The sequence below is a fragment of the Phyllostomus hastatus genome, unplaced genomic scaffold (assembly GCF_019186645.2).
Source record: "Phyllostomus hastatus isolate PE091 unplaced genomic scaffold, TTU_PhHast_1.1 phas_contig_210, whole genome shotgun sequence".
NCBI classification, from domain to species: Eukaryota; Metazoa; Chordata; class Mammalia; order Chiroptera; family Phyllostomidae; genus Phyllostomus; species Phyllostomus hastatus.
In genome coordinates, this window is record NW_025333737.1 from 341,234 (window position 1) to 368,984 (window position 27,751).

The 27,751-nt window shown below is 55.3% G+C and overlaps 1 protein-coding gene across 4 annotated transcripts; it reads left to right on the forward strand.

The window, feature by feature from the left end:
* The first annotated feature begins 1,867 nt into the window (after positions 1 to 1,867).
* On the forward strand, positions 1,868 to 22,718 carry CLUH (clustered mitochondria homolog). 4 transcript variants are annotated; one of them, XM_045836272.1, is made up of 26 exons: positions 1,868 to 2,090; positions 8,825 to 9,027; positions 9,836 to 10,007; positions 10,950 to 11,093; positions 11,290 to 11,414; positions 11,511 to 11,665; positions 11,744 to 11,869; positions 12,434 to 12,581; positions 12,805 to 12,897; positions 13,731 to 14,425; positions 15,107 to 15,330; positions 15,522 to 15,626; positions 15,767 to 15,867; positions 16,668 to 16,820; positions 16,907 to 16,969; positions 17,073 to 17,317; positions 17,562 to 17,646; positions 17,815 to 17,968; positions 18,049 to 18,188; positions 19,016 to 19,096; positions 19,175 to 19,300; positions 19,383 to 19,504; positions 19,798 to 19,891; positions 19,986 to 20,120; positions 20,203 to 20,276; positions 21,257 to 22,718. In XM_045836272.1, exons 1-26 carry the CDS (start codon positions 1,991 to 1,993, stop codon positions 21,441 to 21,443), a joined length of 4,050 nt encoding a protein of 1,349 aa, XP_045692228.1. In that variant the 5' UTR covers positions 1,868 to 1,990; the 3' UTR covers positions 21,444 to 22,718. The 4 variants fall into 4 exon arrangements, with proteins under 4 accessions (XP_045692228.1, XP_045692229.1, XP_045692226.1 ...); XM_045836273.1 differs by having other exon boundaries at positions 15,525 to 15,626; XM_045836270.1 differs by lacking the exon at positions 1,868 to 2,090 and adding an exon at positions 5,907 to 6,261 and having other exon boundaries at positions 15,525 to 15,626.
* Positions 22,719 to 27,751: the final 5,033 nt, after the last annotated feature.

Below are 27,751 nucleotides of genomic sequence, written 5' to 3' on the forward strand. Positions count from 1 at the left end.
TATGCAAAGAATCTTTCTATAAGAATATTAAAAACTTGATAAACTTGTTGATTCGGGAAGGGAAACTAGGTGGCTGGGGCAGGCAAGAAATAGCACATTTTATACTTCATGAAGTTTGACCCATGTGAATTTACTACAAAAGTGTAAGTAAAATTAAAATGTTAAAAAAAAGAAATAACTAAATGAGTGAACAAGTTCCTAGTGTCCTTCCTTCTGTGTCTGCTCATATGATTCCACTGACTTGCTCATTAGAATCCTTTTTACCCTTCAAAGCTCAGTTCAGAGCAGCGTCTTCTAAAAAGCCCTCCCCGACTGCCTCCTCTGCATTCATCAGAACCTTCTCTAAAGGCGTTTATTCTGCAGCCTTGTACACGAAGTTGCTGTGCGCATCTCACTGCATCCACCAGACTGAAACTTTTCCTGGCAGGGACTGGATCCAGTTTATCTCTGATCTTCCTGTAGCACTGAGCTCTTCCGAGTGCTACCATCATCTCTTCCTGATAGCTAAGTGAGGCTAGGCAGCTAGGGGTTTTTATATGACAGAGGAAGTGCCTTTCAGCGGGGTGAAAATCAAGAGACTTGCTTAGGTTTACAAAAAGAGAAAAGGTTGCAGGATGCAAATTTCCAATCAAATCCAGCATTAGGTTTGTGCACTACCCTGGCTGCCTGCCTCTTATGTACACCCAGCAGTCTGGTCTTGCTCTTATTTCCAGGCTTCTTGTGAAATAGTCCTAACTTATCTCTTGATAGTGGAGCCCAGTCTGCCTTACACACCACACAGCAAGCAACCAGAGCATTTCTCCCTTCTCTTCCTCCTGCTTAAATGTTCAAAGCTTTTCACCAACTCCCCTTCCCACCACCTGTACTGCAGGACAAAGTCCACGTTTCTTTGCAATTTTTATGAAGCCCTAGGGCCTGTCCCAGCCCACCTCTGCAGCTTCAGCTCCCCAATTCCCATTAGATCCTGGAAAATGTCAGGAATATGCTTTAAGTGCTTCCCAATGGCTTCCTGGGCCTGTGCATAGAAGACACTCCCCACTCTCTGCTTCTGGAATGCGTCAGTTCACTGGCAAGACCAGGTAAATGTCACTAGGCAGCATTCTTTGACCTCACATCTTAGTCCCCACCAAGCCTCAAACATCTGAAAATATGAACCACTGTTAGTGTCCAGGCTGTGGATTTGGTTGGACCAAGCTGTACTTCTTGCTCTCTGTGCCACCTTGGTCTCTGCTTCCTCCACTGTAAAATGGGGTGACTGTACCAGTCTGAAAATGAGAAATCACCTGGTGGGGCTGTCGAGGTTGCTGGCAGGAAGAAGCTCGTTGTGGCTCAGGACAAAGTTTAGTGGTCCATTTCTAACACTTCAACACCATTTGCCACTCTCTACCCCTGCCTCTAGTGACCAAACCCTTGGCTGCCCTCCACCCTCTTCTTAAAAAGCCAAGCATCCCAGCCCCACCGCTTCGGCAGGAAAGGGCAAATTTGGAGAGGAAGGCGATGAGGGTCACGCTAACATCGCAGATTAGAGACCGCGTGGTCACTTGGCGGTTTTGCAATTGGAAGCAGAGGACCATTGGGGGAGGGGACGGTTGGCAAAGGCAGTGTCAGGAGAGTCTTCACTCAAGGTCAAGGTGCCCGCCCTACTGGGAGGGAACTCCCGGGACTTCTCTTTGAAGCCCCGCCCTTCCACCAGGAGGCCTGAAGCCTCTCCTCTGAATCAGTGTACGTTCCCTTTAAGACATTCGGGGAGAGTCACAGCATTGGTGGCGGACCAAACAAGCTCCACGCGTTTTGTCCCTCGCGGGCCGCCGTGGACCGGGTCGGGCGCGGAGGCGGGGCGGGGGAGCGGCGGTGGGGTCAAAGGTTACAGCGCGCACCACGTGGGCCGGTGACTCCGTCCTTCCCGCAGCGGCCGCGGAGAGCAGGGCACTTGGGTTAGTGGCGCGGCGGGCGGCACCGACAGTTGAGCCGGACGCCGGATCCCGCCGCCATGGTCATCAAAACGGACGAGTTGCCGGCGGCCGCCCCGGCCGACAGCGCCCGGGAACCTAGCTCACAGGCTGGTGGCAAGGGGCGGCCGGGCTCAGCCGGTGAGTGGGGCCGGGACCAGCCGGGAGTCAGGCGGTGTAGGCTGGACCGAGCCGAGCGGGGGGAGCTGGGTCGGGGTTCCACGGGGACCGCCGCCTTTTCTCCGCACCGGTGTGGATTATATCTCGCTGGGCCTTCCACCGGGCCGCCCCCGCCCTGAAGGTCACCTTCACTGTCGCCCCCGGCTGCAGCCGGCCGGGGCTTCGCACGTGGGGTCCCGGGAAGGGCAGCGGCGGCAGGCACACGCGCGCCAGATCGCGGGGACACGTGCGTGCACACGCGGTTTCGGGGTGCGCCGCTGCCGTAGATGGATAGAATCGGCGGCCCCACCCCCTCTCTGCCCGAGTCCTGGAGAGCCCTCTGGGCTGGGGTCACTGACACTTGCTCCTTCACGTCAGGGTCCCAAGTGTTGCTGTGCTCGACTGCAGCCCTGCAAGCGAGGCTCCACTTAGGACCTCCCAGGCTTGGTTTGTGAGAAGAGCGCTAGTTAGGATGAGTTTTGTCAGGGGGTTTCTCTGGTACCTTCTCAGAGTTAAGGCTTTAACCCTAGGTCTTCAGGCTCCGATCTCTTCCAGGTTAGGGGTCTGCCTGTGTGTGGGGCCAAAGCCAAACTCCTTGGCAGGAAGAGGTGTTTGTGCCAGAACTTGATCATTAACCCGCCTTATTGCGAAAAGAGAGTCAGTTCACAGCGTCAGTTTTTAAGGCAAAGGTCGGCAGTGTGGCGTGGAGCTCCCAGCTCTCTCCCATGGGGACTGTGTGGCCCTGGCTTTGGGAGTGGCTGCCGGTTTCTCTGGTGGGGCCTGCTTCTCTCCACTTCTCCTGAGCCTTCTGTTCCCTTCCATCATGTCTCGGAGTCCAGCTTTGAGGCTGAAGTTCCTGCCCAGCCTGTCAGTTGTCAGCTCCACAGCTTCCTCAGAGCCTCAGGCATTGTCCGTGGTGCTTTTCTTCCCCGAGTGGAGAGCAGAACTACTTGTGTTTCCCACTTCCCCCCAACTCTCCTCAGCAGGATGAGTCGTTTTCGTTTCCCTGCCCAACCTCTGGTGGTGAGTTGGGATGTGAACAGTGTCAGGTAGGCTCTCTGACCCTGCCACCTGTCACAGCCAGTTTACCTTGTAGTAGGGGATGGGTATGGTGGCAGTTTTGCTGATTGCCTGGACAAGGCAGAGTTTGGGCTGAAGGACGGTTGATGATGATGCCAACCTTGCAGGCTTTGCCCTCAGGTGGCTCTGAATGGAGGGGCAGATAAGAGGGGCTGGCTGACTTCCCCTCTAGCAAAGAGACCTGAAGAGATGAAGCGACTTGCCCAAGGTCACATGGTAATTTGGCTGTTGAGAGCATTTGGATCTCCAGCCCAAGGCCAGTATGCCAAGGCTGCCCTGTGTATCCCGGAAGAAGCTGGGACAGACACATTGGCTGGGATCATACACTGATGTGAGGGCTGAGGAGGGGGAGTCTATTGGAGTGTTCCTCTGGGGGTCTGAGTGAGACCCCTCCTCAGCTACATGCTGAGAAGCTCTGTCTGGGGCAACCTGCTTTCGGGGAAAGGCACAGCTGTTTGTTTTGGGGAAACTGGGAGCGTACTATTGGTGGAGCACTGATTGACTTCCTTACGTTTCTGGGAAGCTAGTTTAGAGAGGTAGGACTTGAATTCCAGCCCGCCTGACTATTCGGAGAAGGGGGGGGGGGGTATTAATGGAGACCCACCACAGACTCTTACCCAGGCTTCTGACTTCAGGACCCAGCTCTGGAAGGCTCCCCCATCCTCTTGAGGAGGTGATCAGGGCCCTTTGTGGGGGGAAGCAAAGGTCACTTACCTTCTTGGGAATAAAGCTGCTTTTAGGGGTTAAGAGAACAGGCAGGTTTTTCAAGTTTGCAGTTGGTGTGTCTAGTTTCTTCTGCTTTAGGGGAGGGCTCCTTGGAGTTGGGGCCCAGAGCTGAGAAGGGGCTGGAAGACTGAAGAGGAGCCTGGGGGCTCAAAGGGGCTCCCTGACAGGATCTCACAGCTCTTCTCTTGGTAGGTCAGAGTAAAGCAACTTGAGGAGCCTTGGCCCGGGCCCTGCAGACCTGCTTCTGGCCTGGGGGAACTGGAAGGAGGAAAGAGAAGTGTCCATATCCTTGGGGTCTTCCATAGGCTGCTCACCTGCCCTCACCTCTTTCCCTTGAAGCCCAGGACTCCTGGGATGGGTGATGTGTCTTTTGGGGCCTTACTTCCTGCTGGAGCCTCACGTGCTAGGAGGCCGTGGCTGGGGCGGGGCCTGGCCCTGACCTGGCACAGTCTACCGAGTGAGGCCATGCCAGGCTGGGGAAGGCACACAGAGGCCACCTGAGATGGCCTAGTTTCTTTTCTGCCCCCTCCGTTCTGCTGTTCATGGGGTCCCTGTGCTCCCAGGCCAGGGCAGGGCTGTGGCTTATCTCTCCATTCTGATCTAGCCAGTCAAGACTAGGGATGTATGTACTCAGTGCTGTTTGGGTGACCCCTTCCCATTCTGCAGAAAACCACTTTTTCTCTTTCCCTAATGCCCATATACTCAGGAATGCTCCCTGTGATGAGAAGAGGGGGTGCTGGCCCAGGGGTGTAGAGGCTTGTGGGGAGATCTTATAGCTGGGGAGAGATTTGCCTCCCAGGCCTAGTCCTGGAGCCTAGGAAGGGTGTCCCTGTGGGTGCCACAGCCTGGGGGAGTTGCTCTCAGATGCCGAAGCTTGGGCATCTCACAGACCTGGGGGTTGTTTTGTTTTGTTTTGCTTTTTGTTTTTGACTTGATTTGGCTGCCCGTTGCCTCTGTGACCTTGGACAGCTTGCTTACTAGCTATCTGGAACCTCAGTTTCATCGAGTGAGATGGGCTGGCCGAGCTGATGGAGCAAACGGCTGTGGGCTGGGCCTGGAGTGAGCGTTAGCTTTGTGGTGCCCTGAATGGAGGTGACTGTCCCCACCATCGCCTGCCCCACTCCCTTCTCCGGAGGGCTAGGGTGTGTTTGGGAAGGAGGGTAGGATAAGAAGGGCTCTGCCAGGGCCTGGCTCTTAGCACCACTTCTGGTGTATGCAGGTTGAACCCTTGGTGGGTGCTGTGGAGAGGCTGAGGGCCTGGCCCGTGCGGGGCCATCAGGACCACCTGGGACAGGACTGGACTGGAGGGGAGGAGGCTGGAGTGAGCCTGGCTCCCTGCCTCCACCCTGGCTAGTGTGGATGCCGGAGCAGCCCTGGCTGGGCCGTGGCAACAAGTCAGAGGCCCTGGGAAGGCGCCCTGGCGAGGCTGGGCATGTTCTTTCTCCACATGTTTGTTCTTCACAGCTGAACAGCCTTTGGCTTCTTGCTGCCAGCTCTGCTTCCCTCCCGGGGGAGAGACTTGGTGTTCTCCTGGCAGAGCAGGGGCTGCTGGGAAGGGAAGGCAGAGCCTGCCAGCTTCTTGGTGGAGCTGGAGGCCTGGGGCACGGGTGCAGTTGTTCTCTGGGAGACTGGGAGCCCATCCCTCCTCCCACCAGAACCAGTGACTTCTCAGGAAGGGTCACCTGCAGGGGACAGCATGAAGAGGCCCCAGCCAGCCCCTTGACCCAGGAGGCAGACGGTGCTCAGCGTCTGCAACTGGTAGACAGGGGTGGCCACCTCATGGCCTGGGTCTGGGTCTGCACCAGCTGTTGCCGGCAGCTGGCTGAAGCGGTCCTGCCCACCCCTGCTGGGATTGGGGCTGAGGAGAGGACCCCCTTGCTGGGCCCTGCCTCTGCCAGCCAGTCCCCAGGGCCCTCGATCTTCAGGGGCCCAGGTACCCCAAACTCTGGGTTCTCCTGCCCCCCTAATAGCTTTGTCAGTAGTGACCCCCTTTCTGGGGGGCACAGGGAGGCAGGTCTGAGTGCTGGTAGCAAGTCTACCTGGGGTCATGGAGCCGCAAGGGCCTCCTGGCCCACAGCTGTCCTTCTGGCCGACCTTGAGCAGGATTCAAGGCAGGGGGAGTGTGCCCTTCCCGTGGCCGCCCCAGCAGGCCTGGCCCCACTGAAACCCGAAGCCAGCCAGAGCTCCAGCCCTGGGCCGACCAGCTGCATGGGGGCAAGGGTAGTGGCAGAGGCCGGAATGAGGGACACAGACAGCGCCGGGCCTGAGCCGGAGAGCCAGTTGCTTTGCTGCAATGGCGGTCAAGAGACTCCAGAGCCCAGGAGAGGTCAGCTGCTGACCATACCAGGTGGGCTGCGGGGGCAGTGAGCCAGGTGGCCCGCCTCTTGTAGGGAGATCACTTGGTCTTAATGCAGTGGTAGGGAGACTTTTAGGGTCCCTTAGAGGAAGGAGGAGGGCTAGGTCTCACTGTCCAGGGAAGTGGAGCCCCTGGGAACCAGCCACATTCTTTTGAAATCTGGGGTAGGAACCGGGTGCCAGGTGCCTTCTGGGCAGGCCCCCTGGGCTGCAGAAGGGAGAGTGGGAGTTGTGGCCACCCTTGCCTTGTCTTCCCTGCCCTCCTCCCTGTCCCCCCACCCCCGGCCCACACTCAGCGAGTGCAGCTGCCTGTCTAGGTCAGGTCCCTGATTTCCCACTTGTGGGGTCTCAGACTTCAGAGCTGCTGCTCTGTATTGGGTGGGGGCCCTTTCCTGTGTCTCTTCTCATCCCAGGGTCTTGCCAGCCTACAAGGCATTTCTCAGAAACCCAGTTGGGGGAAGTGCCCCATATCTTCTGCCATCCCTCTTTCTGCCTTTTGAAAGGGACCAATCACCGCCCTTCTCCCTGCCCTCCTGCCCCTGTCTGCTTCATCAGAGTCGTCCAAGTTCTCCCCTTGGTCTGGCTGCTCACTTGCTAGGGATCTGGGTCTGGCTGTGCTGTGCACGCCCTGGAAGGAGCAGTCCTTGTGCATCCTTGTGGTTCTCGGGAGTTTTATTTCTGGTTTGGAGAGATGTGCTGGGGAAAGGGACTGGGGTGGTGATGGTCACTGAAGGTTCATGGTGGCCAGGGTGGAGGGCAGTGTGGTGGCATGGTGGTGTAGGAATCCAGGGTTCATTCTTGTCTCTTGACCTTGGACAGGGCTCTGAACTTTTCTAGGCCTCATATATCCTAATTTGGAGGAAGGAGGAGAGGACTGTATCTGAGTTCCTAGCAGTCCTGTTTATCACTGTGTTAAGGGGACCCAGGGAAGAGGGAGTAGCCTCCCTGGCTTGCCCTTCTGTGCTGGGCTTATCTGTTTTCCCAAGGGCCCTGCTCCATGTTTCCGTGGGTCTGCATAGGGCCCATGCAGCTCTGGGGAAGTGCACCCCAGCCCCACTGCTAACAGCTGGGTGAGGAAGAGGAGGTAGGTTCAGGACGGGATGAGCCGAATCCAGAGCAGAGCTGGGTGAGCTGACCTGTCCCGAGCTGCCAGGCATGCAAGGGGCCAGTCTGGCTGCCAGGCAGGCTGGGTGGGAAGGCTCCGTGGGCCGAGTGAGCATCCAGGCAGCCTGAGTTTTGCCGGAGGGCTTCTGCGGGGAAGTCCCCTCTCCCCAGGTGGCAAGGCTCTCCTTTGTCCCCCTGAGTGCCTGGGTGTGGTTGGAAGGTTTTGTCACCTCTTCCCCGCCTCTCCACAGCATGTGAGTTGGGTGCTTTTCACAAATATTGGACTTAACGACATGTTTACAGTAATTAATTCATTAACTTAGTGCCTTTCTATTGTGTCTGGGCGAGAAGGGAGGAGGAAGATAGAGCACTGTTGTGAACGCCACCCAGAGTATGGCAGAACAGGTGCTCCGAGGGGGCGAGCCTGACTTTGGGGACACCGGGAGGCAGTAATTCTTTAGAGAGGAGAGTTTATTTTGCTTAGGTCTTGTTGAATGAATAGAAGTTTCTGGATGGAATGTGATATCGGGCAGAATAAACAAAAGCACAGATGGAAAGGAAGACGTGTGGCCTGTTCTTGGGCTTCGGAGTAGGTTGGTGTTACTACTCCTTGTCAGGGAGAGCTGGTAGGAGCTGAGATGGACTTAAGGTTGGTGCTGAAGGGTGTTGGCCTAAGAAGCTTGGACCTTGTGAGCAGTGGGGAGTATTAAAAGGTTCTGAGTAGTGCTCTTGAACTAGGGTAAGTGGCCTGTACCGGAGCCGTGGCCACAGAGCCCCAGTCCCATGACCAGTGGAGTTTATGTTGGGTGGCTAGATTGGGGTGAATTCCATGCTGACAACATGAGTCTTTGGTGATGCTGGGAGGGATGCTGCTGAGATGCTAGACATGTTAAGGAAGATCCTTGGGTTGGGCCCTCAGAGTGGCTTTGGTGCCCTGGCTGGTGTGGCTCAGTTGGTTGGAGCATTGTCCTGTAACTCAGGGGTTGTGGGGTTGATTCCCAGTCAGGGCACATACCCAGGTTGTGGGTTTGATCCCCAGTCCAGGCACATAAACAAGGCAACTAATTTATGCTTTTCTCTTGCATTTATTATGTTTTTCGCTCTCCTTTCCTATCTCTTTAAAAGCAATGAAAAAAAATCATGGGTTTTTTAAAACATTTTTAAAAAAGGAGGCTTTGGTGACCCTGTGGAGAGTGGTTTGGACGCCGGGCTCAGCTGAAAGCCAGACTGGTAGACCGAGGGGCGAGGGGGATGGGCGGGCCCGGGATGTGGAAGGCTTCTGGCAGTGGCCTGCAGTGGAAGCTGTGTGCCCAGGCTGAGGCTGGACTGCAGGGTCTGGGGAACAGGCAGGCACCATCCTACAGGGCATGTGCCCACCCTGGTGGGTGAGGTGGATGCCCCACCTGACCAACTAGGCCCATCTCACTGAGTCCCTTCCTTGTTGCCCACAGAGCTGCCTACAGTCATGCTGCTGAATGGGGACTGCCCAGAGCGCCTGAAGAAGGAAGAGGGGCCCACCGAACCGCCGCGGGAAAATGGGCTGGATGAGGCGGAGCCGGGAGAGGAGACCACTGGACAGGAAGTCATTGTCATTCAGGACACGGGCTTTTCTGTGAAGATCCTGGCCCCAGGGATTGAGCCCTTCTCCCTACAGGTGAGATGGAAGAGAGGTGCGGGGTCCAGGGGCCAGGCTGCTTTGGGAGGATGAGGGTGGAAAGCCAAGCTTTGCCCTTGCTCGCCCTGGCCCTCCCGTCACAGGCTGGAAGCCTACCTTTACCTTGCCCAGTGTCACTCAGCCAGCCTGGTGGGTGTGGGGATCCAGGTTCAAGCCATTGTCCCAATGCTATCGGACAGCTGGCAGCAAGGATTGCCAGCCCTGTTGGAGATGTATGGTAGTGGCTGGTGGTGTTGGGGTCCCAGGGCTCCCAGCCCTCTGCTCTGTACTCAGAGAAGTCACATCTCTCTGCCTGCGTTGCTACCATTTGCCTGAGAGGAGAGTGGTATTGGGAGAGGAGAGCTCACCCAGAGGTCATGCAGACTGGCAACTCATAGGGGAACCAGACAATGCTTTCCTGTGTCCTCTGTACCCACAGGCTTGGTCCCAGAGTAACCCTTCTTGAAGTGGGGAGGCCATTTGTGCCCTGGGGACCTTGACATTGGGCAAGGGAGAAGGCAAGATTGCTGTTTTCTTTCCACCATTGTTATGTCTCCTGCTGCTGTGCTCAGGTCTGGCTCATAGTTTAAGCCTGAGGATAACAGGGCCAGACTTTGCCCTGCAGACATGTGTGTACCTTGCACGTGCACACAGCTGCAGATGGGCTTGTGTGTGTGGACAGGGCCTAGAACTGAAAAGCCAGAAAGTGGGAAACTGATTACTTGGGGCATCGATTCTAACGACCCACGTACTTTGGGCTGGGGAAAGTATGTCCTCACCAGGGTGGTCGGGGCCTTCTCTCTGGCAGGTGTCCCCCCAGGAGATGGTACAGGAGATCCACCAAGTGCTCATGGACCGTGAAGACACGTGTCATCGCACCTGCTTCTCACTGCACCTGGATGGCAACATGCTGGACCACTTTTCCGAGCTGCGCAGCGTTGAGGGGCTGCAGGAGGGCTCAGTACTACGCGTGGTGGAAGGTTCGTCTTGAAGTTGGGCTGTCAGCCAAGGGAGGGCACAGAGAGGCAGGGCCAGGCGGCACGCCACCCACCCCGGCTGGCCAGTGATGAGCCCGTGGAGGCTCGGGTGGTGGCAGACTTGTAGAGGCGGCATGGGAGCACAGTTCTGCTTCTCAGGCTGTCCCCTGCGCACCTTTCCCCTTTGTGGGTTAAATATCAGGGTTGATTAAAACAGACAATACCAAGCAAGGGCTTGGCATTAGTCCAGTGAAATTCTGTAGAGAAAAAGCTATATCTCTTAAGGAAGTTAAACTTTCACAACCCTTGAGCAGGGAGGTCAGGCCCAGTGTGGAGTGATCAGCTGGCGTGGTAAGGCTGGTTTGGTTGCAAAGCAAAACCTGTGAACTTGGGTCTCCTGGGGAGAAGTGGCTCAAAGGTTTCAGATGTGTCTGCTTATTAAGAGGATATGTGGAAAAAATGTGACCTAACTCTGTCCAAAATGGGTTGATCGTGGAACCTCTCTCCTCTGCCACCAGAGCCCTCGTTAACATTTCACAAAACACACCCTGGGGGGCCAGCGTTGTCATTCGGTCCAGTCCGGTAGGCAGGTCCTCGGGCTGCCTGGAGCGTGCAGTCCTGCAGGCCTGCTCACCCGTGACAACACTTGTGAACAGAGCAGGGACGTGTGAGCTCCTGAGGCCTGTGTGCACTTCCACGGGCATTTCTTGTGCCTTTTGGCAAAAGGTACTTTGCGAACAAAGGTCCCTGCTGACCAACAGGCAGGTGTGTGTGTTAGAACCAGAACTCCAGCTCTTGTGTCTATAATGGGATTTGTAAATGGAAACCTACAATGGAAAAATCCAGACCCCCGTGGTAGTACTGTGCTAGACTTCTCTATGCCGGGTGGGTGGTTGCAGGGAGCAGAGCCCTGGCAACACTCTGCCGCCAACTCCCTCCCGCCAGAGCCATACACGGTACGCGAGGCCCGAATCCACGTGCGCCACGTCCGAGACTTGCTCAAGAGCCTGGACCCGTCCGATGCCTTCAACGGGGTGGACTGCAACTCCTTGTCCTTCCTCAGTGTCTTTACCGATGGCGACCTGGGAGGTGAAGGAAAAATTGGGGCCAGGGCTGGGCAGAAGGGCCAGGAGAGAGTTAGCCAGGGGCCGGCGAAAGCGCTGAGGGCCTGGCTGTCTTGTCTGCAGGGGGTGGGACCAGAGGCATGCATCCTGGGGCCAATTTACTGGGGGAACGGAGGGCCCCTCGGTGGCCCTGTGCTGACCACCAGCCTCGGGTCCCTCAGACAGCGGGAAGCGGAAGAAGGGCTTGGAGATGGACCCCATTGACTGCACGCCACCTGAGTACATCCTGCCAGGGAGCCGGGAGCGGCCATTGTGTCCCCTGCAGCCCCAGAACCGCGACTGGAAGGTGGGATTCCAGAGTAAAGCTGGGAATAGGTCTCCAGTGGGGTTGGAACCGCTGTAACAGGAGGCCTGACCCACTCATGCTGGGCCATTCCTGCAGCCCTTGCAGTGCCTGAAAGTGCTCACCATGAGTGGCTGGAACCCGCCCCCTGGGAACCGCAAGATGCACGGGGACCTCATGTACCTGTTTGTGATCACAGCCGAGGACCGGCAAGTCAGCATCACGGCGTCCACGCGGGGCTTTTACCTGAACCAGTGAGTCCTTGTGTGAGCCCTTTCCAGGTCTGTGGGCAGCCCCTTGGGGCGCCCTCCCAGTAACCACCCTCTCTGCAGGTCTACAGCGTACCACTTCAACCCCAAGCCCGCCAGCCCCCGCTTCCTCAGCCATTCCCTGGTGGAGCTGCTCAACCAGATCAGCCCGACTTTCAAAAAAAACTTCGCTGCACTGCAGAAGAAAAGGTAGCACCTCTGCCTCCTCTGTGCCCCTTGTCTCACGTGCCACCAGGAGATGGGGTGAACCAGCCAGCCTGAACTCTAGCATTTCTTTTTTTTAAATATTCTATCTATTTATTTTTAAAGAGGAGAAGGGAAGGTGAAAGAGAGGGAGGGAAACATTGATGTCTGAGAGATATACTTCTATTGGTTGCCTCTTGCACACCCCCAACTGGGGACCTGGCCCGCAACCCAGGCACGTGCTTTGACCAGGAATCTAACAGGCGACCTTTTGGTTCGCAGGCCAGTGCTCACTCCACTGAGCCACAGCAACCAGGGCTGAACTCGAGCTTTTCTGCCCTAAGAATCTGTGCCCAACACCCCAGAGCCTCCCTCAGGGAACTAGCTGTCAGCCAGGCCCCGAGATAGCAGTTCTAGGAGAGCTGCCCTCACGCTTTGTGGGACCCACCAGCAGCAGGTCTCAAGGCAGGGAGACACTGGAGCTGGTTGGGGGAGCTCAGAGAAGAAGGGCCCAGGGCAGGGTTCTGAGCTGGGCGGGCTGCCCCATCTCCCCTCCTTTGCTTGTCATAGGGTCCAGCGCCACCCGTTCGAGAGGATTGCCACCCCATTCCAGGTGTACAGTTGGACGGCCCCCCAGGCAGAGCATGCCATGGACTGTGTGCGTGCCGAGGATGCCTATACCTCCAGGCTGGGCTACGAGGAGCACATTCCTGGACAGGTGCTTGCAGCCTGGCTTTGTCCTCTCTGGTCATCTCCCTTCTTCTCCCCTGGTGGGTTCCAGGTCGGTTTCTGTGTGTGTCCCTGGAAGCTCCATCTGCTCATCTGTCTTTTTCACTCGAGAGCCTATGGGGCACTCTGTGGGGAAGAGGAGGACGGGGCTGCCCAGAGCAGGTTGTGGGGCATGGGCTGAGCCAGTGTCTCCCTCCCTGGTCCCTTTGCAGACCCGGGACTGGAATGAGGAGCTGCAGACCACGAGGGAACTGCCCCGCAAGAACCTGCCGGAGCGGCTGCTTCGAGAAAGAGCCATATTTAAGGTACCCCTGTCCCCTGGTGCCTGACTGGCAGCCTCAGACCCACCTGCCACCATTGCTGGTTTTCTGGTGGACAGGTGAGAAAGCAGGGCAGGCTGACAGGGTGCCCTGCGGTGTGTTCTGCTGGCCCCCGACTCCTTTTTCTGGCCTCTCGGAGCCTGGGGTCCATGGGCAGGAGGGGGACCTGCCTCCAGTGTGGGCAGGTGACAAGGTCCATTCCAGCTTTCTGCCCTCCACTGACTGCCATCAGGTCCTCACCTGGGCACAAATCCCCAACTGTGATGTTGTTAGTACTTTTCCTAAGATAAGAGACCTGAGGGGAAGATAGTGCTTTCGAAAAACAAAAGTTAAGTTTAAAGTCTTACAGCCCAGAGATGATAACGGTGAGAGTGAATCTACGTGCTCTGGTGCCGGCTTTGCCGGGGGGCTGTGCAGGGTTCACAGGCCCTGCCCTGAGCTCCCTCAGCACCTTGTAAAGGTCGGAGTCGGCGCCTCTGTTTTTGCTACTCCACTGACGAGAAAACGGGTCCAAGGGTTGGCTTGTCCGGGTCCACCCGGCACGGAAGTGGTGGGTCCCACACCCATTCCAGCCCTTCCACTACTTGTTAGTCAGCTAAGCTCTCTTTCCTCCAAGTGATAAGTTAAAAAAAAAAAAAAAAAAAGCTTTCTTTTTTTGCCCTTTTCCAAATGTAAGGAAACTGATGCTAGAGCCCTCAGCCCCCAAGGTAGCCTGCTTGTCTCTGCCACGTGGGCGAGCCGGGCCACGTGGGAGGAAAGCTGGCGTGCTCGCAGATGGGGCCTCTCTGGCCCTCCCAGCCTTGGCCCTTCCCCTGCAGGTGCACAGTGACTTCACTGCAGCGGCCACACGGGGCGCCATGGCGGTCATCGATGGCAACGTGATGGCTATCAACCCTAGTGAGGAGACCAAGATGCAGATGTTCATCTGGAACAACATCTTCTTCAGCCTGGGCTTCGATGTCCGCGACCACTACAAGGACTTCGGCGGGGATGTGGCGGCCTACGTGGCACCTGCCAATGACCTGAATGGTGTGCGCACGTACAATGCAGTGGATGTGGAGGGGCTGTACACACTGGGAACAGTGGTGGTGGATTACCGCGGCTACCGTGTCACGGCCCAGTCCATCATCCCCGGCATCCTGGAGCGGGACCAGGAGCAGAGTGTCATCTATGGCTCCATCGACTTTGGCAAGACAGTGGTGTCGCACCCGCGATACCTGGAGCTGCTGGAGCGCACGAGCCGGCCCCTCAAGATCCTGAGGCACTGGGTGCTCAATGACCGTGATGAGGAGGTGGAGCTCTGCTCCTCTGTGGAGTGCAAAGGCATCATCGGCAACGACGGGCGCCACTACATCCTCGACCTGCTGCGCACCTTCCCGCCTGACCTCAATTTCCTGCCTGTGCCTGGTGAGCAGCTGCCCGAGGAGTGCACCCGGGCCGGCTTCCCCCGCAACCACCGGCACAAACTGTGCTGCCTGCGCCAGGAGTTGGTGGACGCCTTCGTGGAGCACAGGTGAGGAGCATGGCCGGACTGGCCCTGCCAAAAGGCTTCTGGGCCTGATCCTGAGGGAGTGGCTTTGGGGAGTGGAGAAGAGCTGGCCCTGGCCACAGGCATTACAGACTCAGCTCTGGCCCTGCCCACGCCTGCACCGGGCTCAGACCAGTGGCTCTCAGCTGAAGTGATGCTGCCCCCCTATGGAGCGTGTGGAAATCTGTGAGGGTGTTTTTGAAGGTCCTGGTGCCGGGGACTGGGAGAGGGAACAGGGGGCGTCGAGGCAGTTGGCATTTAGTGCTTAAGGATCAGGTACATCAAATGTCCCACCCCATGAATAGTTTTCCCTCTCACCATACCATTGGGTTCCTGTCAATTTTGAGAGCCCTGGCCTGCTTGGTGAGCCACTCCCTGACCCACACCTCACCCCAGTTGTCCTCTTCCCATCTGAGATCTTGCTTTTTGCTGGGACCTGCTGCCCCTGGTAGAGGTGCTGAGCTGGCACATGCACATAGGCGCTGATGCTTGCATATGGGGCAGGATGTGGCCTGTGCTGTCAGGGTGTCCAGCCCCAACGTTTGTTAACCCCAGCCAGTCAGGAGCCTAGGGCTGGGCTCTGGGCCCTGTAGCCAGCAGGAAGGCCAGCGAGGCTGCTGCCAGCCCTTTCTTGTCCCTGTCTCTGTCCTGTCTACTGCACTCTAGGTATCTCCTCTTCATGAAGTTGGCCGCCCTGCAGCTGATGCAGCAGAAAGCCAGCAAGGTGGAAACCCCCACCTCACTGGAAAACGGCAGTCCACTCTCTTTGGAGTCCAAGTCTGAAGACCCTCTGGGACCCGAGGCAGGAAGTGAAGAGGAGGGCAGCAGTGCCAGTGGCCTGGCCAAGGTGAAGGAGCTGGCAGAGACCATCGCCTCAGATGACGGGACAGGTGCGGCTGTTGTGGGTGCTGGGGGAGCCCTAGGCCTGTCTGTCTTGGCAGCTGGTGGTTGCCACTGGTGGCTCAAGACCCAGTCAAAAAGAGGCAGACAGAAATCTTGGCAAGGAGCTTGAGGGAGGCTTCGGACAGTGGGCCCACCAGTGGTGGAATGGGCTGCCTCCCAGCGGGTCCTATCTCCACAGCAGACCCACGGAGCCGGGAGGTGATTCGCAATGCATGCAAGGCAGTGGGCTCCATCAGCAGTACGGCTTTTGATGTTCGCTTCAACCCTGACATCTTCTCACCAGGCAGGTGGTGGAGGAGGGCGGGCAGAGCACTGTGGGATCCTCGATGCTGGTGGGCCTGGTCCCCCACCTGAGCAATGCCGTCTGTCTTGCTGTCTCCACCTCCCTTCACCTGGCTCAAGCCTCTACTCTCCCTCCCACAGGCGTTCGCTTTCCTGAGTCCTGCCAGGAGGAAGTGCGGGACCAGAAGCAGCTGCTGAAAGATGCCGCTGCCTTCCTGCTCTCCTGCCAAATCCCTGGCTTGGTGAGGACAGGGCCACAGGGGCGGGGTTGCAGCAAGGGGGCTGCACAGAGGGCACTGGTATAGGCTCAACCTTGGAGGCTTGTGGGACCTTCACAGGAGTGACTTCCTTAGACCTGCTGACTTGCAAGGCGGGTGGGGCAGGATACTTTTCCTGGTTGTACAGAGGAACCACTGACCTGGAGAGACCAAGGAAGGCTGCAGATATAGGCTCTGCTCTCTTGTGCCCTCCATGTGGGCTGGCGGCTGGGCGCTGGTCCTCTGAGCCCGTGTGAGAGAGGTGCAGGGGGGCATCTGAGAGGAATGGGGAGAGGTTCTGTCCTCTGCACCCTCACAAGCTTTATATGTAAACCTTGTGAGTGCCGAGGTGCTTGCTCCCTACTAAGGTAGCTCCATGATCAGGTGGTACACTTGTCTCCGCCCTTGGAGCCGAGCCTGCCATGCTGGCCGCCAGGCCGCCCAAGGGGCAGTCAGCTCTGCTCCTTCCCTCCTGGTCCGAGGGCAGCCTGTGCTGCTTGTTGGTCTCTCTTGGTTCATCGCCTATGGGGTGCCCTCGTCCCTGCTTCCCCGTCAAGTGCACCTGGCAGTCCCCCAGTTTCCTTAGCTTGTGTGGAAGGTTGGGAGACAATTGTCATGTCCTTGCTGCTGCTTTGTCTCCTTCTCTCTTCCTGACTGGGAGCTGGGGTCTTCATCCCCCGCTTCCCCTTGGGTGGACCTCATGGTAGTGTGAGCTCCCCAAGGGAGACCCAGGGTAAGAGGAGGCAGAGGGCCTGGGTGGGGCCCTGATCTGCTGCAGCCTGCAGGTGAAGGACTGCACGGACCACGTGGTGCTGCCCATGGACGGGGCCACACTGTCTGAGGTGATGCGCCAGCGTGGCATCAACATGCGCTACCTGGGCAAGGTGCTGGACCTGGTGCTTCGGAGCCCGGCGCGAGACCAGCTGGACCACATCTACGTGAGTGGTGCTCAAGGTGGGCTGTGGACGGTGGGGCCTGGGCTCGGCCTGGGCTCACCACGACTTCCCTCTTTCAATCATTGTAGAAAATTGGCATCGGAGAGCTCATCACCCGCTCTGCTAAGCACATCTTCAAGACGTACTTGCAGGTAGCACTGTCTCCTCCCCCAAGGGGTAGTGTGGGGGCCCGGGGCAGAGCCCTGGGTCGGGGCCCAGGGGCCCTCATGACTTGGGTCCAAACCTCCCTCACAGGGAGTTGAGCTCTCGGGGCTCTCAGCTGCCATCAGTCACTTCCTGAACTGCTTCCTGAGCTCCTACCCCAACCCTGTGGCCCACCTGCCTGCCGATGAGCTGATCTCTAAGAAGAGGAACAGGAGGAGGAGAAACCGGCCTCCAGGGGCAGCAGATAACACTGCCTGGGCTGTCATGACCCCCCAGGAGCTGTGGAAGAACATCTGTCAGGAGGCCAAGAACTACTTTGACTTCAGCCTTGAGTGGTATGTGAGGGGCATGGCAGGCACTGGGGACCTCCAACAGCCCATGGGGCAGGCAGGAGCAGGGGATGGGGGAACCTGTGGTGGAGCTCACAGGGGGAGGGGGGGATGAGGGCTGTTAGGTGCTGGCTAGAGTGTGCAGGTAGCCCAGAGGGCACCTGGACCCTGCTCAGGTGGAGGGGCAGCTGTTGAGAAGAGGGAGAGATGGGAGGGGGGCCGCTGAGGCCCACCTGCTACCTCTCCCCAGTGAGTCTGTGGACCAGGCTGTGGAGATGTATGGCCTGCAGAAGATCACGCTGCTGCGGGAGATCTCCCTCAAAACCGGGATTCAGGTAGGCACGGGGTGGCCTGTACCTCCTGTGCCCAGGCTCCCATAAGGTCCACGGGGCTGGTATTGGGCGCTGTCTCTCCATACGTGGTGGCAGGTCGGGAGGTTCTGGCCATTGGAGCCTGGGTCTGAGGCAGCCTGTGGGTATGTGGGTGTTGGCTGTGTCCCCCAGGTCCTGCTAAAGGAGTACAGCTTCGACAGCCGCCACAAACCCGCCTTCACTGAGGAGGACGTGCTCAACATCTTCCCCGTGGTCAAGCACGTCAACCCCAAGGCCTCGGACGCCTTCCACTTTTTCCAGAGCGGACAGGCCAAAGTACAGCAGGGTGCGTGGCCAGGTGTGACCAGGGGGAGGGGGATTCCCTGGCCTGGCCCTGACCTTGCCACCCTTGGGGGTGCCCTGCAGGCTTCCTGAAGGAGGGCTGCGAGCTCATCAACGAGGCCCTGAACCTGTTCAACAACGTGTACGGAGCCATGCACGTGGAGATCTGCGCCTGCCTGCGCCTCCTGGCCCGTCTCCACTACATCATGGGTGACTATGCCGAGGTGGGCCTTGAGCACCCGTGGGGCTGTGTCAGCAGAGGTCTTGGGCCTGGCCTGGCATTGGGATCTGGCAAGTGAGGGAGCCAGGGCTGCGTTCTCACCCCCTGTGGCTCACTTCCTAGCGGGGCCTCTGTCTCCAAGGGGCTGGAGAGGCTGCTTCCCAGGGTTAGGGGGGGCAGGGGGCACATGGAGGAGCAGGCAGAGACCAGGGGTCCAAGGAGTCCCTTGTTCTTCCTGGGCCTCCCCCATCTCCACCACTACGTAGTGACGTCCTGGGGGACTCCTGTGGAGTGGGGTGAAGGCTGGGCCTCCCTTCACGGGGCCGCTGGGGGGGATAAGTTCTGAGACTCACCGTGTCCCGTACCTCAGAGATGCTCCATGAAGCCGCTTGGGGCGCCCCTGCTGTTGTCCTTGGCCAGTCTGCCGCCTGCTGGTCGGCCCAGGGCTCCAGGGGCTGCTGCATGTTTCAGGCCTGCAGTAGGCTCCCCAGTCACCTGCAGTCACAGAGTCTTTTGTCTGTGTATGGGTTTCTTTTGTTTTCATTTTTTAAATTTTAGCTTTATATTTGTATGCATGTATTTACATCATTTTGTTTGGAGGAAACAAGGTTTCAGACACAGTTTTAAAAGGTAGAATAGTCTCACAGTGGGGCGCACACACAGCTGAACTCTGCTGAACCCCTTCTCTGCTGCCTTTGTGTATAGCAAAAACAGGAGGTGCAGCCAGAGGGGACGGAGGCCAAGCTACTGTGGGGACTGGAGGGTCCAGAGTCAGGTAGGCGGGGTGCAGGGAGGCACCCACCCCAGGATGACAGTCCCCCTCCTCTCCAGGCCCTCAGTAACCAGCAGAAGGCTGTGCTGATGAGCGAGCGAGTGATGGGCATCGAGCACCCCAACACCATCCAGGAATATGTGAGTGGCTGTTGGGGTGGGGGCTGCACAGCTGGGTGGGCCCGTGGCCGCCCTGGCCTGACACAGCTGCCCCTGCAGATGCACCTGGCCCTGTACTGCTTTGCCAGCAGCCAGCTGTCCACCGCCCTGAGCCTGCTGTACCGTGCTCGCTACCTCATGCTGCTCGTGTTCGGGGAAGACCACCCTGAGATGGCACTGTTGGACGTGAGTGCTGAGGAGGGGTGGCGGGGCGAGCCTCAGCCCCAGGGGCGCGGGAGCTGACCAGGGCCCTCCCGACTGCCCCCAGAACAACATCGGGCTGGTGCTGCATGGGGTGATGGAGTATGACCTCTCGCTGCGCTTCCTGGAGAATGCGCTGGCTGTCAGCACCAAGTACCACGGGCCCAAGTCCCTCAAAGTGGCCCTCAGGTGAGGCTGCATTGGGCTAGGGGGCTGGGGGGCCTAGGCCCAAATACCCAGGGCCACAGGGACAGGGTCCCAGGAAGCACTTGGATTGAGCACGGGACCCAGTGCTCTGTCTTTGGTCTGACTCCTGAGGAAATTTCTGTCACCTTCCATTCCTTCTCTGAGTCCTGGGCTTGTTGTACCTCGGGTAGATTCTAGAGCAGGGTCTAGATTGATCTGCATACCCACCCCATCAGGCCCCCACTACCCCGGCCTATTCATGTCCTTCTTTTGCCCCTGCACCACACTTCCTGTAGCCATCACCTTGTCGCCCGGGTCTACGAGAGCAAAGCCGAGTTCCGGTCAGCCCTACAGCACGAGAAAGAAGGCTACACCATCTACAAGACCCAGGTGAGCCTCGGCAGGGACTGGGGGCTGCACCTGGGCCTGGTGCTTGGGCAGCCCTGATCCCTTCTTGCCTGTGCCGCACTCTCCCCCCCCGCAGCTGGGCGAGGACCATGAGAAGACCAAGGAGAGCTCCGAGTACCTCAAGTGCCTGACCCAGCAGGCTGTGGCCCTGCAGCGCACCATGAACGAGATCTACCGCAACGGCCCCAGCGCCAACATCCCACCCCTTAAGGTATGCCTGGGATGGAGCTGGGGGCCCCCACCCTAACCTCCCAGACCCTACACTATGACTCATCTTCCCTGCCACCCCTCAGTTCACAGCCCCCAGCATGGCCAGTGTCTTGGAACAGCTCAATGTCATCAACGGCATTCTCTTCATTCCGCTCAGGTGAGGCCCCTCCTCCACCTGTCCCCCACTCCCAGTTGGAAGTTGGCCCTTAGTTTTTTGTTTTTTAAAACATTTAATATATTAACATGGCTCAAAACTGGGAAATATAGCCGCAGGTGAGACGTTTCTGATGAATCCTTATGGAAATACTCTGCATAATTGAATAAATAACTAATTTTTTTTTTTCTTAAAGATTGGGAGAGAAACATCAATGCGTGGTTGCCTTTCACGGATCCCCTCCTGGGGACCTGGCCTGCAACCCAGGCATGTGCCCTGACTAGGAATCGAACCAGTGACCCTTTGGTTCGCAGGCCGGTGCTCAGTCCACTGAGCCACACCAGCCAGGGCTATAATCTTTCTTTTTACCTTTTTTTTTTACACACAAAATTATAGCAAACATGCATAGGTATTGGTGTTTTTTCCTTCACTTAATATATTTTGGCGCTTTTTCCAAATCAGTATGTGAAAAGTGGCTTCCTTCTTTCTCTGACTTCCTGCTATCCCAGTGTAGGTCTGTGACTTGCAACCAACCCCCAGAGCTCTGGTGTGGCCCTTAGAAATAATGTTGCCTTCATGAGCGCCCCAGTCTTGTCTCCCTCCCACGGGGTGGGACACAGGTTTGGTCAGCCAGCGGTTAGGGAGTTCATGGGGGCCCTTTCGTGTGCTGACCACCCTCTCAGCTCTCGTTTTCTGTGCGTGATCTGTGGGAACCAGCACAGGAGGCGGCAGGTTTGGACTGGGTGTAAAGGCTGAGGGGGGGCCGGGCCTTAACTGAGGCCTCTGGCGAGTGCTTGGAGTTCTTACTTCTCTAGCAGTTAGGGGCCTTTCTGCTCTCAGCCGGGAAGAAAGCGCTTGTTCCATGCATGTATCTCACCAAAGCACAAAGCCTGGTCTGGTCCCGTGTTTAAGTTTAAGCAAAGCCAGTGAGGTGACAGTGGGCCCAGGCCTGCTCTGACACCAACCCCCATCCTTCTACTCAGCCAAAAAGACTTGGAGAATCTGAAAGCCGAGGTGGCGCGGCGGCACCAGCTCCAGGAAGCCAGCAAAAACAGGGATAAGGCTGAAGAGCCCATGGCCACCGAGCCTGACCCAGCGGGGGCCTCAGAGGATGCAGCCTCCCAGCCCCAGGGGGCCAAGGACCCTCCTTCCCCAAGCTTGCAGGGGTAGAGAGAGAGAAATGGACAGTCAGTCAGTTGCCCTGTTACCCAATGATCCAGACTCCAGGAGAGGGGGGCGCGCCCTGCAGATCGGGAGAGGAAGCAAGTCCCTCTTCTTCCGCATTTCCAACCCCAACCCCACCCCCAGCATCCTCCTGGGACCCCGGCCTGGCCTGCCTGCCCGCCCCCCCGAGAGATGTTTTTGCACTGGTTCAATGAATATATTGATACAGAGGCCTAATTGAAGACACATGAATGGAGTGTGTGGGCATCAGTTCCCAGCTGGGGGGCAGGTGCCCCTCAGGCGCCCCCATCCTCAAGCAGGTGTGTGTGAGTGTGTCCATGCCCGTTAGCGTCTTGATCCGTCCTTCCTAACCTGTACATAGCCCGAGTCAGGTCCGAGTGGGTGACGTGCAGATGCAATTTCTCAGGTCATTTGTATGTTTGACATTATGGCTGCTGCTTCTGCTGCCACTACCCCTGGGCCCAACCTGGCTTGCAGCCCAGGTTTAAAGCCAAAAAAAAGGGGGAGCTTTCCTATGTCCTGGGATGGGGAGTCAGCCCTGTTGCAGGGCTGAAGAGCTGGGGTGCACTTTAGCTCTGTGGCAAGATGAGAGCTGCAGTGGCTTTGTTAGTTGTGGTTGGGTCTGGCCTGGCTGTGCTTGGGGTGGGGGGGCCCCTGTGCCCAAACTGCACCTGTCTGCCTCCTGCTCCCTGCTCCTTAGCCGGGGATACCTTGGGGGCTGTGGTCTGAATGTATCCTTCTCACCATTTTAACCTGAGCTGCCTAACGCACAGTGGGGGAGTGGGTAGGGCAAGGGCCTGGGGGAACCAGGCCTGAATCATGGATTCTGGGGGTAAGTTACCAGGTACAGGAGTGATTGTCATTTGTGGAGCCCAGCTCCCTACCTCGTTCTTGCCACACAAGCACCTTCAACAGAGAGTACCTCTGGGTGTGGCAGGTGGGGACAGCATGGAAGGTGGTGGCCCCCACAGGCCCCGGCTGCTCCCTCTCCCGCCTGCCTGTGCTGCTTCTGTGCCTGCTGTTGGAGCCCTCGGGGGGCCGGGAGTGCCCCCCTTGTGAGCTTGAGGGAGCTGTTCAGAGGGGAGGCCTCTGCCTGGGGGTAGCTGCTTATGGGTATGGTCTGTCCAAACACCTTGTTTCAAAGGGAGTGGGCGTGAGCTAGCAATCGAGGCATCCCCACAGCTGATCGAGAACTTTTTCTTGTTTTTAAACCACCACGTCTTCATTTCACATTGGAATAAAGTGCGTTTTTGAAACCTACTGCCCCAGCCTCTCCTGTGTGTTCTGTGCCGGTCTGTCTTGATTGTGAGGGCCGTTGTCAGAAATGTTATTAGTGAAAGGTTAATGCATGTGGATGTATATGAATTAAGTCAAATTCAAGGTTATTGTTTTAATGTCATTTATATGGGAGGAAGAGCGGGGTCATAGACACCTGGCTGGGGTTCACCTGGCTGCCAGTCACTAGACCCATGGCAGTGGTGCGTAGATGAACTTCACCTGTTGTTGCAGGCAAAGGAAGGCTGAGGATTGCCCCCGTGTGGGGCTTTGTGTGCACAGGCTGGAGTGAACAGTGCTGCAAGGTGAGGGCCCAGGCCCTGGGCGTGCTAGCTCTGATGGGTCACTGATCACTGAACTCTGGGCGTCTGTCCTTGTCCCTTTGCTTGAGTAGCACTCCTGGAAGGCCAGGAATGCTAGCATAGGAGGCTGTCTGACGTGCTATACTGAGGTAGTGTATCAAGACTCCTGGCAATCCAGAGAGATGGGAGAGGAGAGCCCACCTGGGCTGGCTGGAGTGGGGCCTGTGAGGTGGACGTGAGGGGCGGGGAGGAGCCTAGTGGCTGCTGCTGGAGCATTCTAGCCCTTAGACTCAGGTGTGCTTGAATGCTCTTTGGCGTACTTGGAGTTAGTTCTTTGTGTCTTTGACATTCTGTAAAAATTCCAACCCTAATGTGTTTTACATCCTTGGCCTTGAGGTTTTCTTCCAACTGTTGCCAAAGAACTGACCTGGGTACCTTGACACATGCTCCCTGTCACCCCCACCCTCTACCAGTTTCCTCTGCAGTCTCCTGGTTGTTCTGAACATGCCCTCCTATGGACTTGATCCTGTGAACATTGGTCACGTGCTTCACAGCAGTTTGGGGGCATCACCTTGTAAAGCTGATGGAAGTTGAGAATGGTTCAGGTTTAATTGCTATTGTACTGGGAAGGCCTGTTTTTCATGGTTGATCCCTTAAGCATATTAGTGGTATCAGATACCTTGACAACCCACATGACAAGGGGCTGTTTTACCAAGGAAACAAGGCTCTAGGTGTAAAACGAACCCTTTGTCTTTCCCTTTTCTTAGTTGACAGATTTCAATTTTTAAAAACCAGTGAGTGCAGGTGCTCCCCCTCCCGGGGGCATGCCCTCGCCTTTCTGATGCCATTGCCTCCCCTAAGCTCCAAGGGCCCTTCTTCTGCTTGCGTAACTTGTTTCCTGAGCCTGCGCAGCCCAGCTGGCTCAATTCCACTACCTCTGTAACTTTCTAAATAAACTTTGTTGTAATTTGAAAAAGAAAAAAGGTGAGTGGTGGCATCCACAGGTTGGGTTGCTGTGAGAAGTGGGAAGCGGTAGGTCACGGTCTGTATGGACTGAAATTTAGTCCAAGGGGTGTGAACCACACACACTCGACCAACCACACCTCTTCACGTCCCCCGAGTCCTATTCACTTTCCACTCTAAATGGACTTTTCTTGTTTGGATTTTTTATATACATATTACTTTTATAACTTGAAAATATTTTTAAAGATTATAACCAAATTAAACTTTTAAGGTATCATCTGTCTGCACTCCTGCTCCTCCAACTGTCATTGTTAAATATGAGTATTGAGAACTGTTAGACTACACTGAGGAATTCTTACATATCCTGCAGCTGAGAATAAGGTGTTTCCTTGCCCCTAACAGTCTAAATTACCAAATCAAATAAGGCATGCACCATCAGGACACCTACAGAAGGCAGGTGGTCCTCAACTGAAAGTGAAATATCCCCAATTAAGTTGGCAAGTCTATTGATTAAAAGAGGTGCAGACCACTCAAGACAAAATAAACCTGGGGATAAAATCATCTCATGTAGAATGATTGAGGAGCCTTTGTAAACTGCACGTGTGGGTGACCTAATTCTTGCTTATTCATGCCCAGCCTCCATCCCATTCTTGATGGCCATCCCGAGGTGGTGTGTAATGTGAGAGGTGCTCAGGGATGGGAGGGCCATTCCTGCATTACTAAGTTTAAAAATTGCTCAAAAGATGTCAGGTCCTTCTAACCCTTAAAATAGCTAGTAAGTTTTATACAGGCAGAATCAGGTAAGGCAAAGAGCAACTGTGTTTGCGTTCATCCCAGGCTCACTCTAATAAGCCCTTGGTGCATGAATTCACAAGCCAGCCCATTTTCTAGTCCGTAGGAGACAGCTAACATCTGCCAGCAGAAAGTATGTGAGAATAAGGACGTACGTTGAGAACAGAGTGAGTTGGCGTCTGACATTCAAATACCAAGTAATTTCCCTCCACCTCCACTTTAAAGAGCATTGGTGACTAAGTGGGAATGAAGACCAGCTAAATATTCACAAAGGAAAAAACTCCACGTGTCAAAGTGATGGTGAAAAAGGAGGGAGATGTGAGTTTAAATCCTAGGTACCAGTGACTTTGGTCCAAATCTCTTCTTCAGTAAGAAGTTAGCTAAATGATTTAAACAAGTGGCTCTCAAACTTGAGCCTGCATCAGCATTGCCTGGGTGGCTTGTGAAAATAGATTTACTTGGATACAATAGGTCTGAGATGGAGACCTACTTGCATTTCTAACAAGTTCCCAGGTGATGTTGATACTGCTGGCCTGAGGAGCACACTAATTTTGTTAGTGTGTTCTGGCACACCAGCAGTTGGGCATTATCTCTATGAGTCAAGTTTTACATAAGACTAGACAAGGACAGAGCTGTCACATGGTGTATGTACAAGGTTGCAACACCATTTCCCCAAGTGTTTCACATTTCCACTCCTCATTCACCATCGGGGACAGGCCCATGAATCTCGGAAGGAAGCTTGATGTGTGTGAAATACCAGTGAGTTACTCCACAGGTTTTGAACAGCTCAGTCATTTCAGGATAATGATCATATGGCAAGAACTCCACATCTGGATTTCAGTCTAGGGGAAAGAAGCCCTGCAAGAAAGCAGAAAAGCTGCAAAACGCAAGAAACTAACCTCAAACAAATTACTTCGCTGCTCTTGACCCAGCTTCCCATTTGCGGGGGAGAGGCTATTCCCAGTAAGAGGCAGAACCGGTTTGTGAGAGCCACCTCATCATTCAACATGTCCTTTATGCATGAAAATATTTGGCTGTAGACTTCTAGGGTGCCCTAAAGGCACTTTGGACGATAGCTGAGCAGTACTTGGGGAAATGCAAAGTAGGACATCTAACACATTTAAAGCACAGAGAAAGCTGTGTGTTTCTGGGGCAAGGGTTAACACACTGGCACATTTCAACCAAAATTTAAAACAAAACCCCTACCCTGGGCCCTGACCACCACGAGTGAGCCAAGTCTTTTAAAATAGGAGCTGTAGTAAGTCATCCCTGGCTTCAGCTCTGGCCTCGGCTGTAGAGACACTGTCAGAAAGTGCTGCTGGAGGGTAAGGAGGGTCCTTGGAAAATAGTCTGCAGCTCCCGAGGGAGGGAAGGAAGCAGACAGCAAGGGCAGTGCTGACACTGCCCTTAAGGAAAAACAAGGCCCTGCTGCTAATTTGCATCTTACTCCAAGACTGCTGCTTAACAGTTTCATTTCCTATTAGGACTCAAAGGTTTTAAACCTGTGCACAAGGAGACAAAAATCACATCTAGTTTTATAGGCATTTAATAGTTTACCAATTGGTACAATAAGATTTTTAATATGCAGAAAACATGAATAAATTTTGTTTTACACAGTCTGAGCAACAAATCTTACTGTAAAACACAAGAGCAATATTATATACATTCCTTTACTGATTTTTTTTAAATTGTGTCAATATCCTCAGTTAGCTCTTACAATCTGGGGAACTGTTTCCTCCAATCACCACCTCTGCAATGTTCATATGAAATCAATGCTTGCCTTCATGTCAGTGTCAGAATCATCTAACTCGGAAGTTTGTGTTTCTGTCATCTTCGAGTGAGCTTTAGGGATGCCCGAAGGGTAGGCAGGACAAGAAAGCAGCTACTTACATGATATAGTGGAAAGATAAAAAGGCCAGTTCAGTCCAGTCGTGACTTGTAAATCCAGCTTGCCCTCCCCCCACCCCACTGGAAAAAAAAACCCAAAAAACCAAAAACCTTTTCCACCAATTTTGTACATGTCGCTTCTCTACCAGGAGATTCTTCTTTGCATCATCTAGATTAACACATTGGACTTATATACAGCTGGACAGAAAGAGTAACCATTTTAAGTGCCTTGTCCTTCAATCCAACAATTTTAACGTCAGTTGTTTAAGGATTATCAAGCCACCACTGTCAACAAAACAAAATATCCTTTACTTTTAAATAGTTTTTCTTTAAATAAATTTACAAAAAACTATTTAATGAGTGATATTACCTGGAAGTTCACACAGAAACAGAAAAAGGCGAACAGGAGAGCAGGGCACTGACAGAAAGGAGACTGGGCTTGGTGATCTAGAGCCAAAGCTTCCAAAGACTACAGCGAGCCCCACAGCCCAGACGACTTGCTAACACTAGTGACTTCAGAGCAGTGCTCTGGGCACACCATTGGTCACACCACACATGGACAAAACTGGACGGTCTTGGTCTCCTAAAGTGCAAGATGCCATGTTAAAAAGCAACTATTCTCCAAGCGATGTCTAAACCACAGTTTCCGTGGCTTGCACTTTCAAGAGTGCAGCTAGGACTTCTTGGGCACATTGTATTAGGGTGGCACTGGAATGTCTTTTCACACACACACAAAGTCAATAATCATCTGAGGATGCAATTCTACCAGCTTTTTATTTCTTAAGTAAATGGCCAATTTGATTGAGAAAGTGACAAAGCAGCAGTGAACCTCTAAACCAATTAACAATTTCCTCTACTTACAATCCAAACCAGTAACCTCATCATTGTACTTATCCCAGGCAAGGCACAGGGTCAGACAGCAGACAGAGAAAACAGAGGAAATAGGAAGAAAGGGCATCAACAGGGCAATTTCAAACAACAGTGCAGGAAACCTCTGAAAATCTGATTTTGGACTGTGGATGGACCACTCCCCACCTTCATTATTCAAACAGGGCTCCTTACATTTGGATCCAG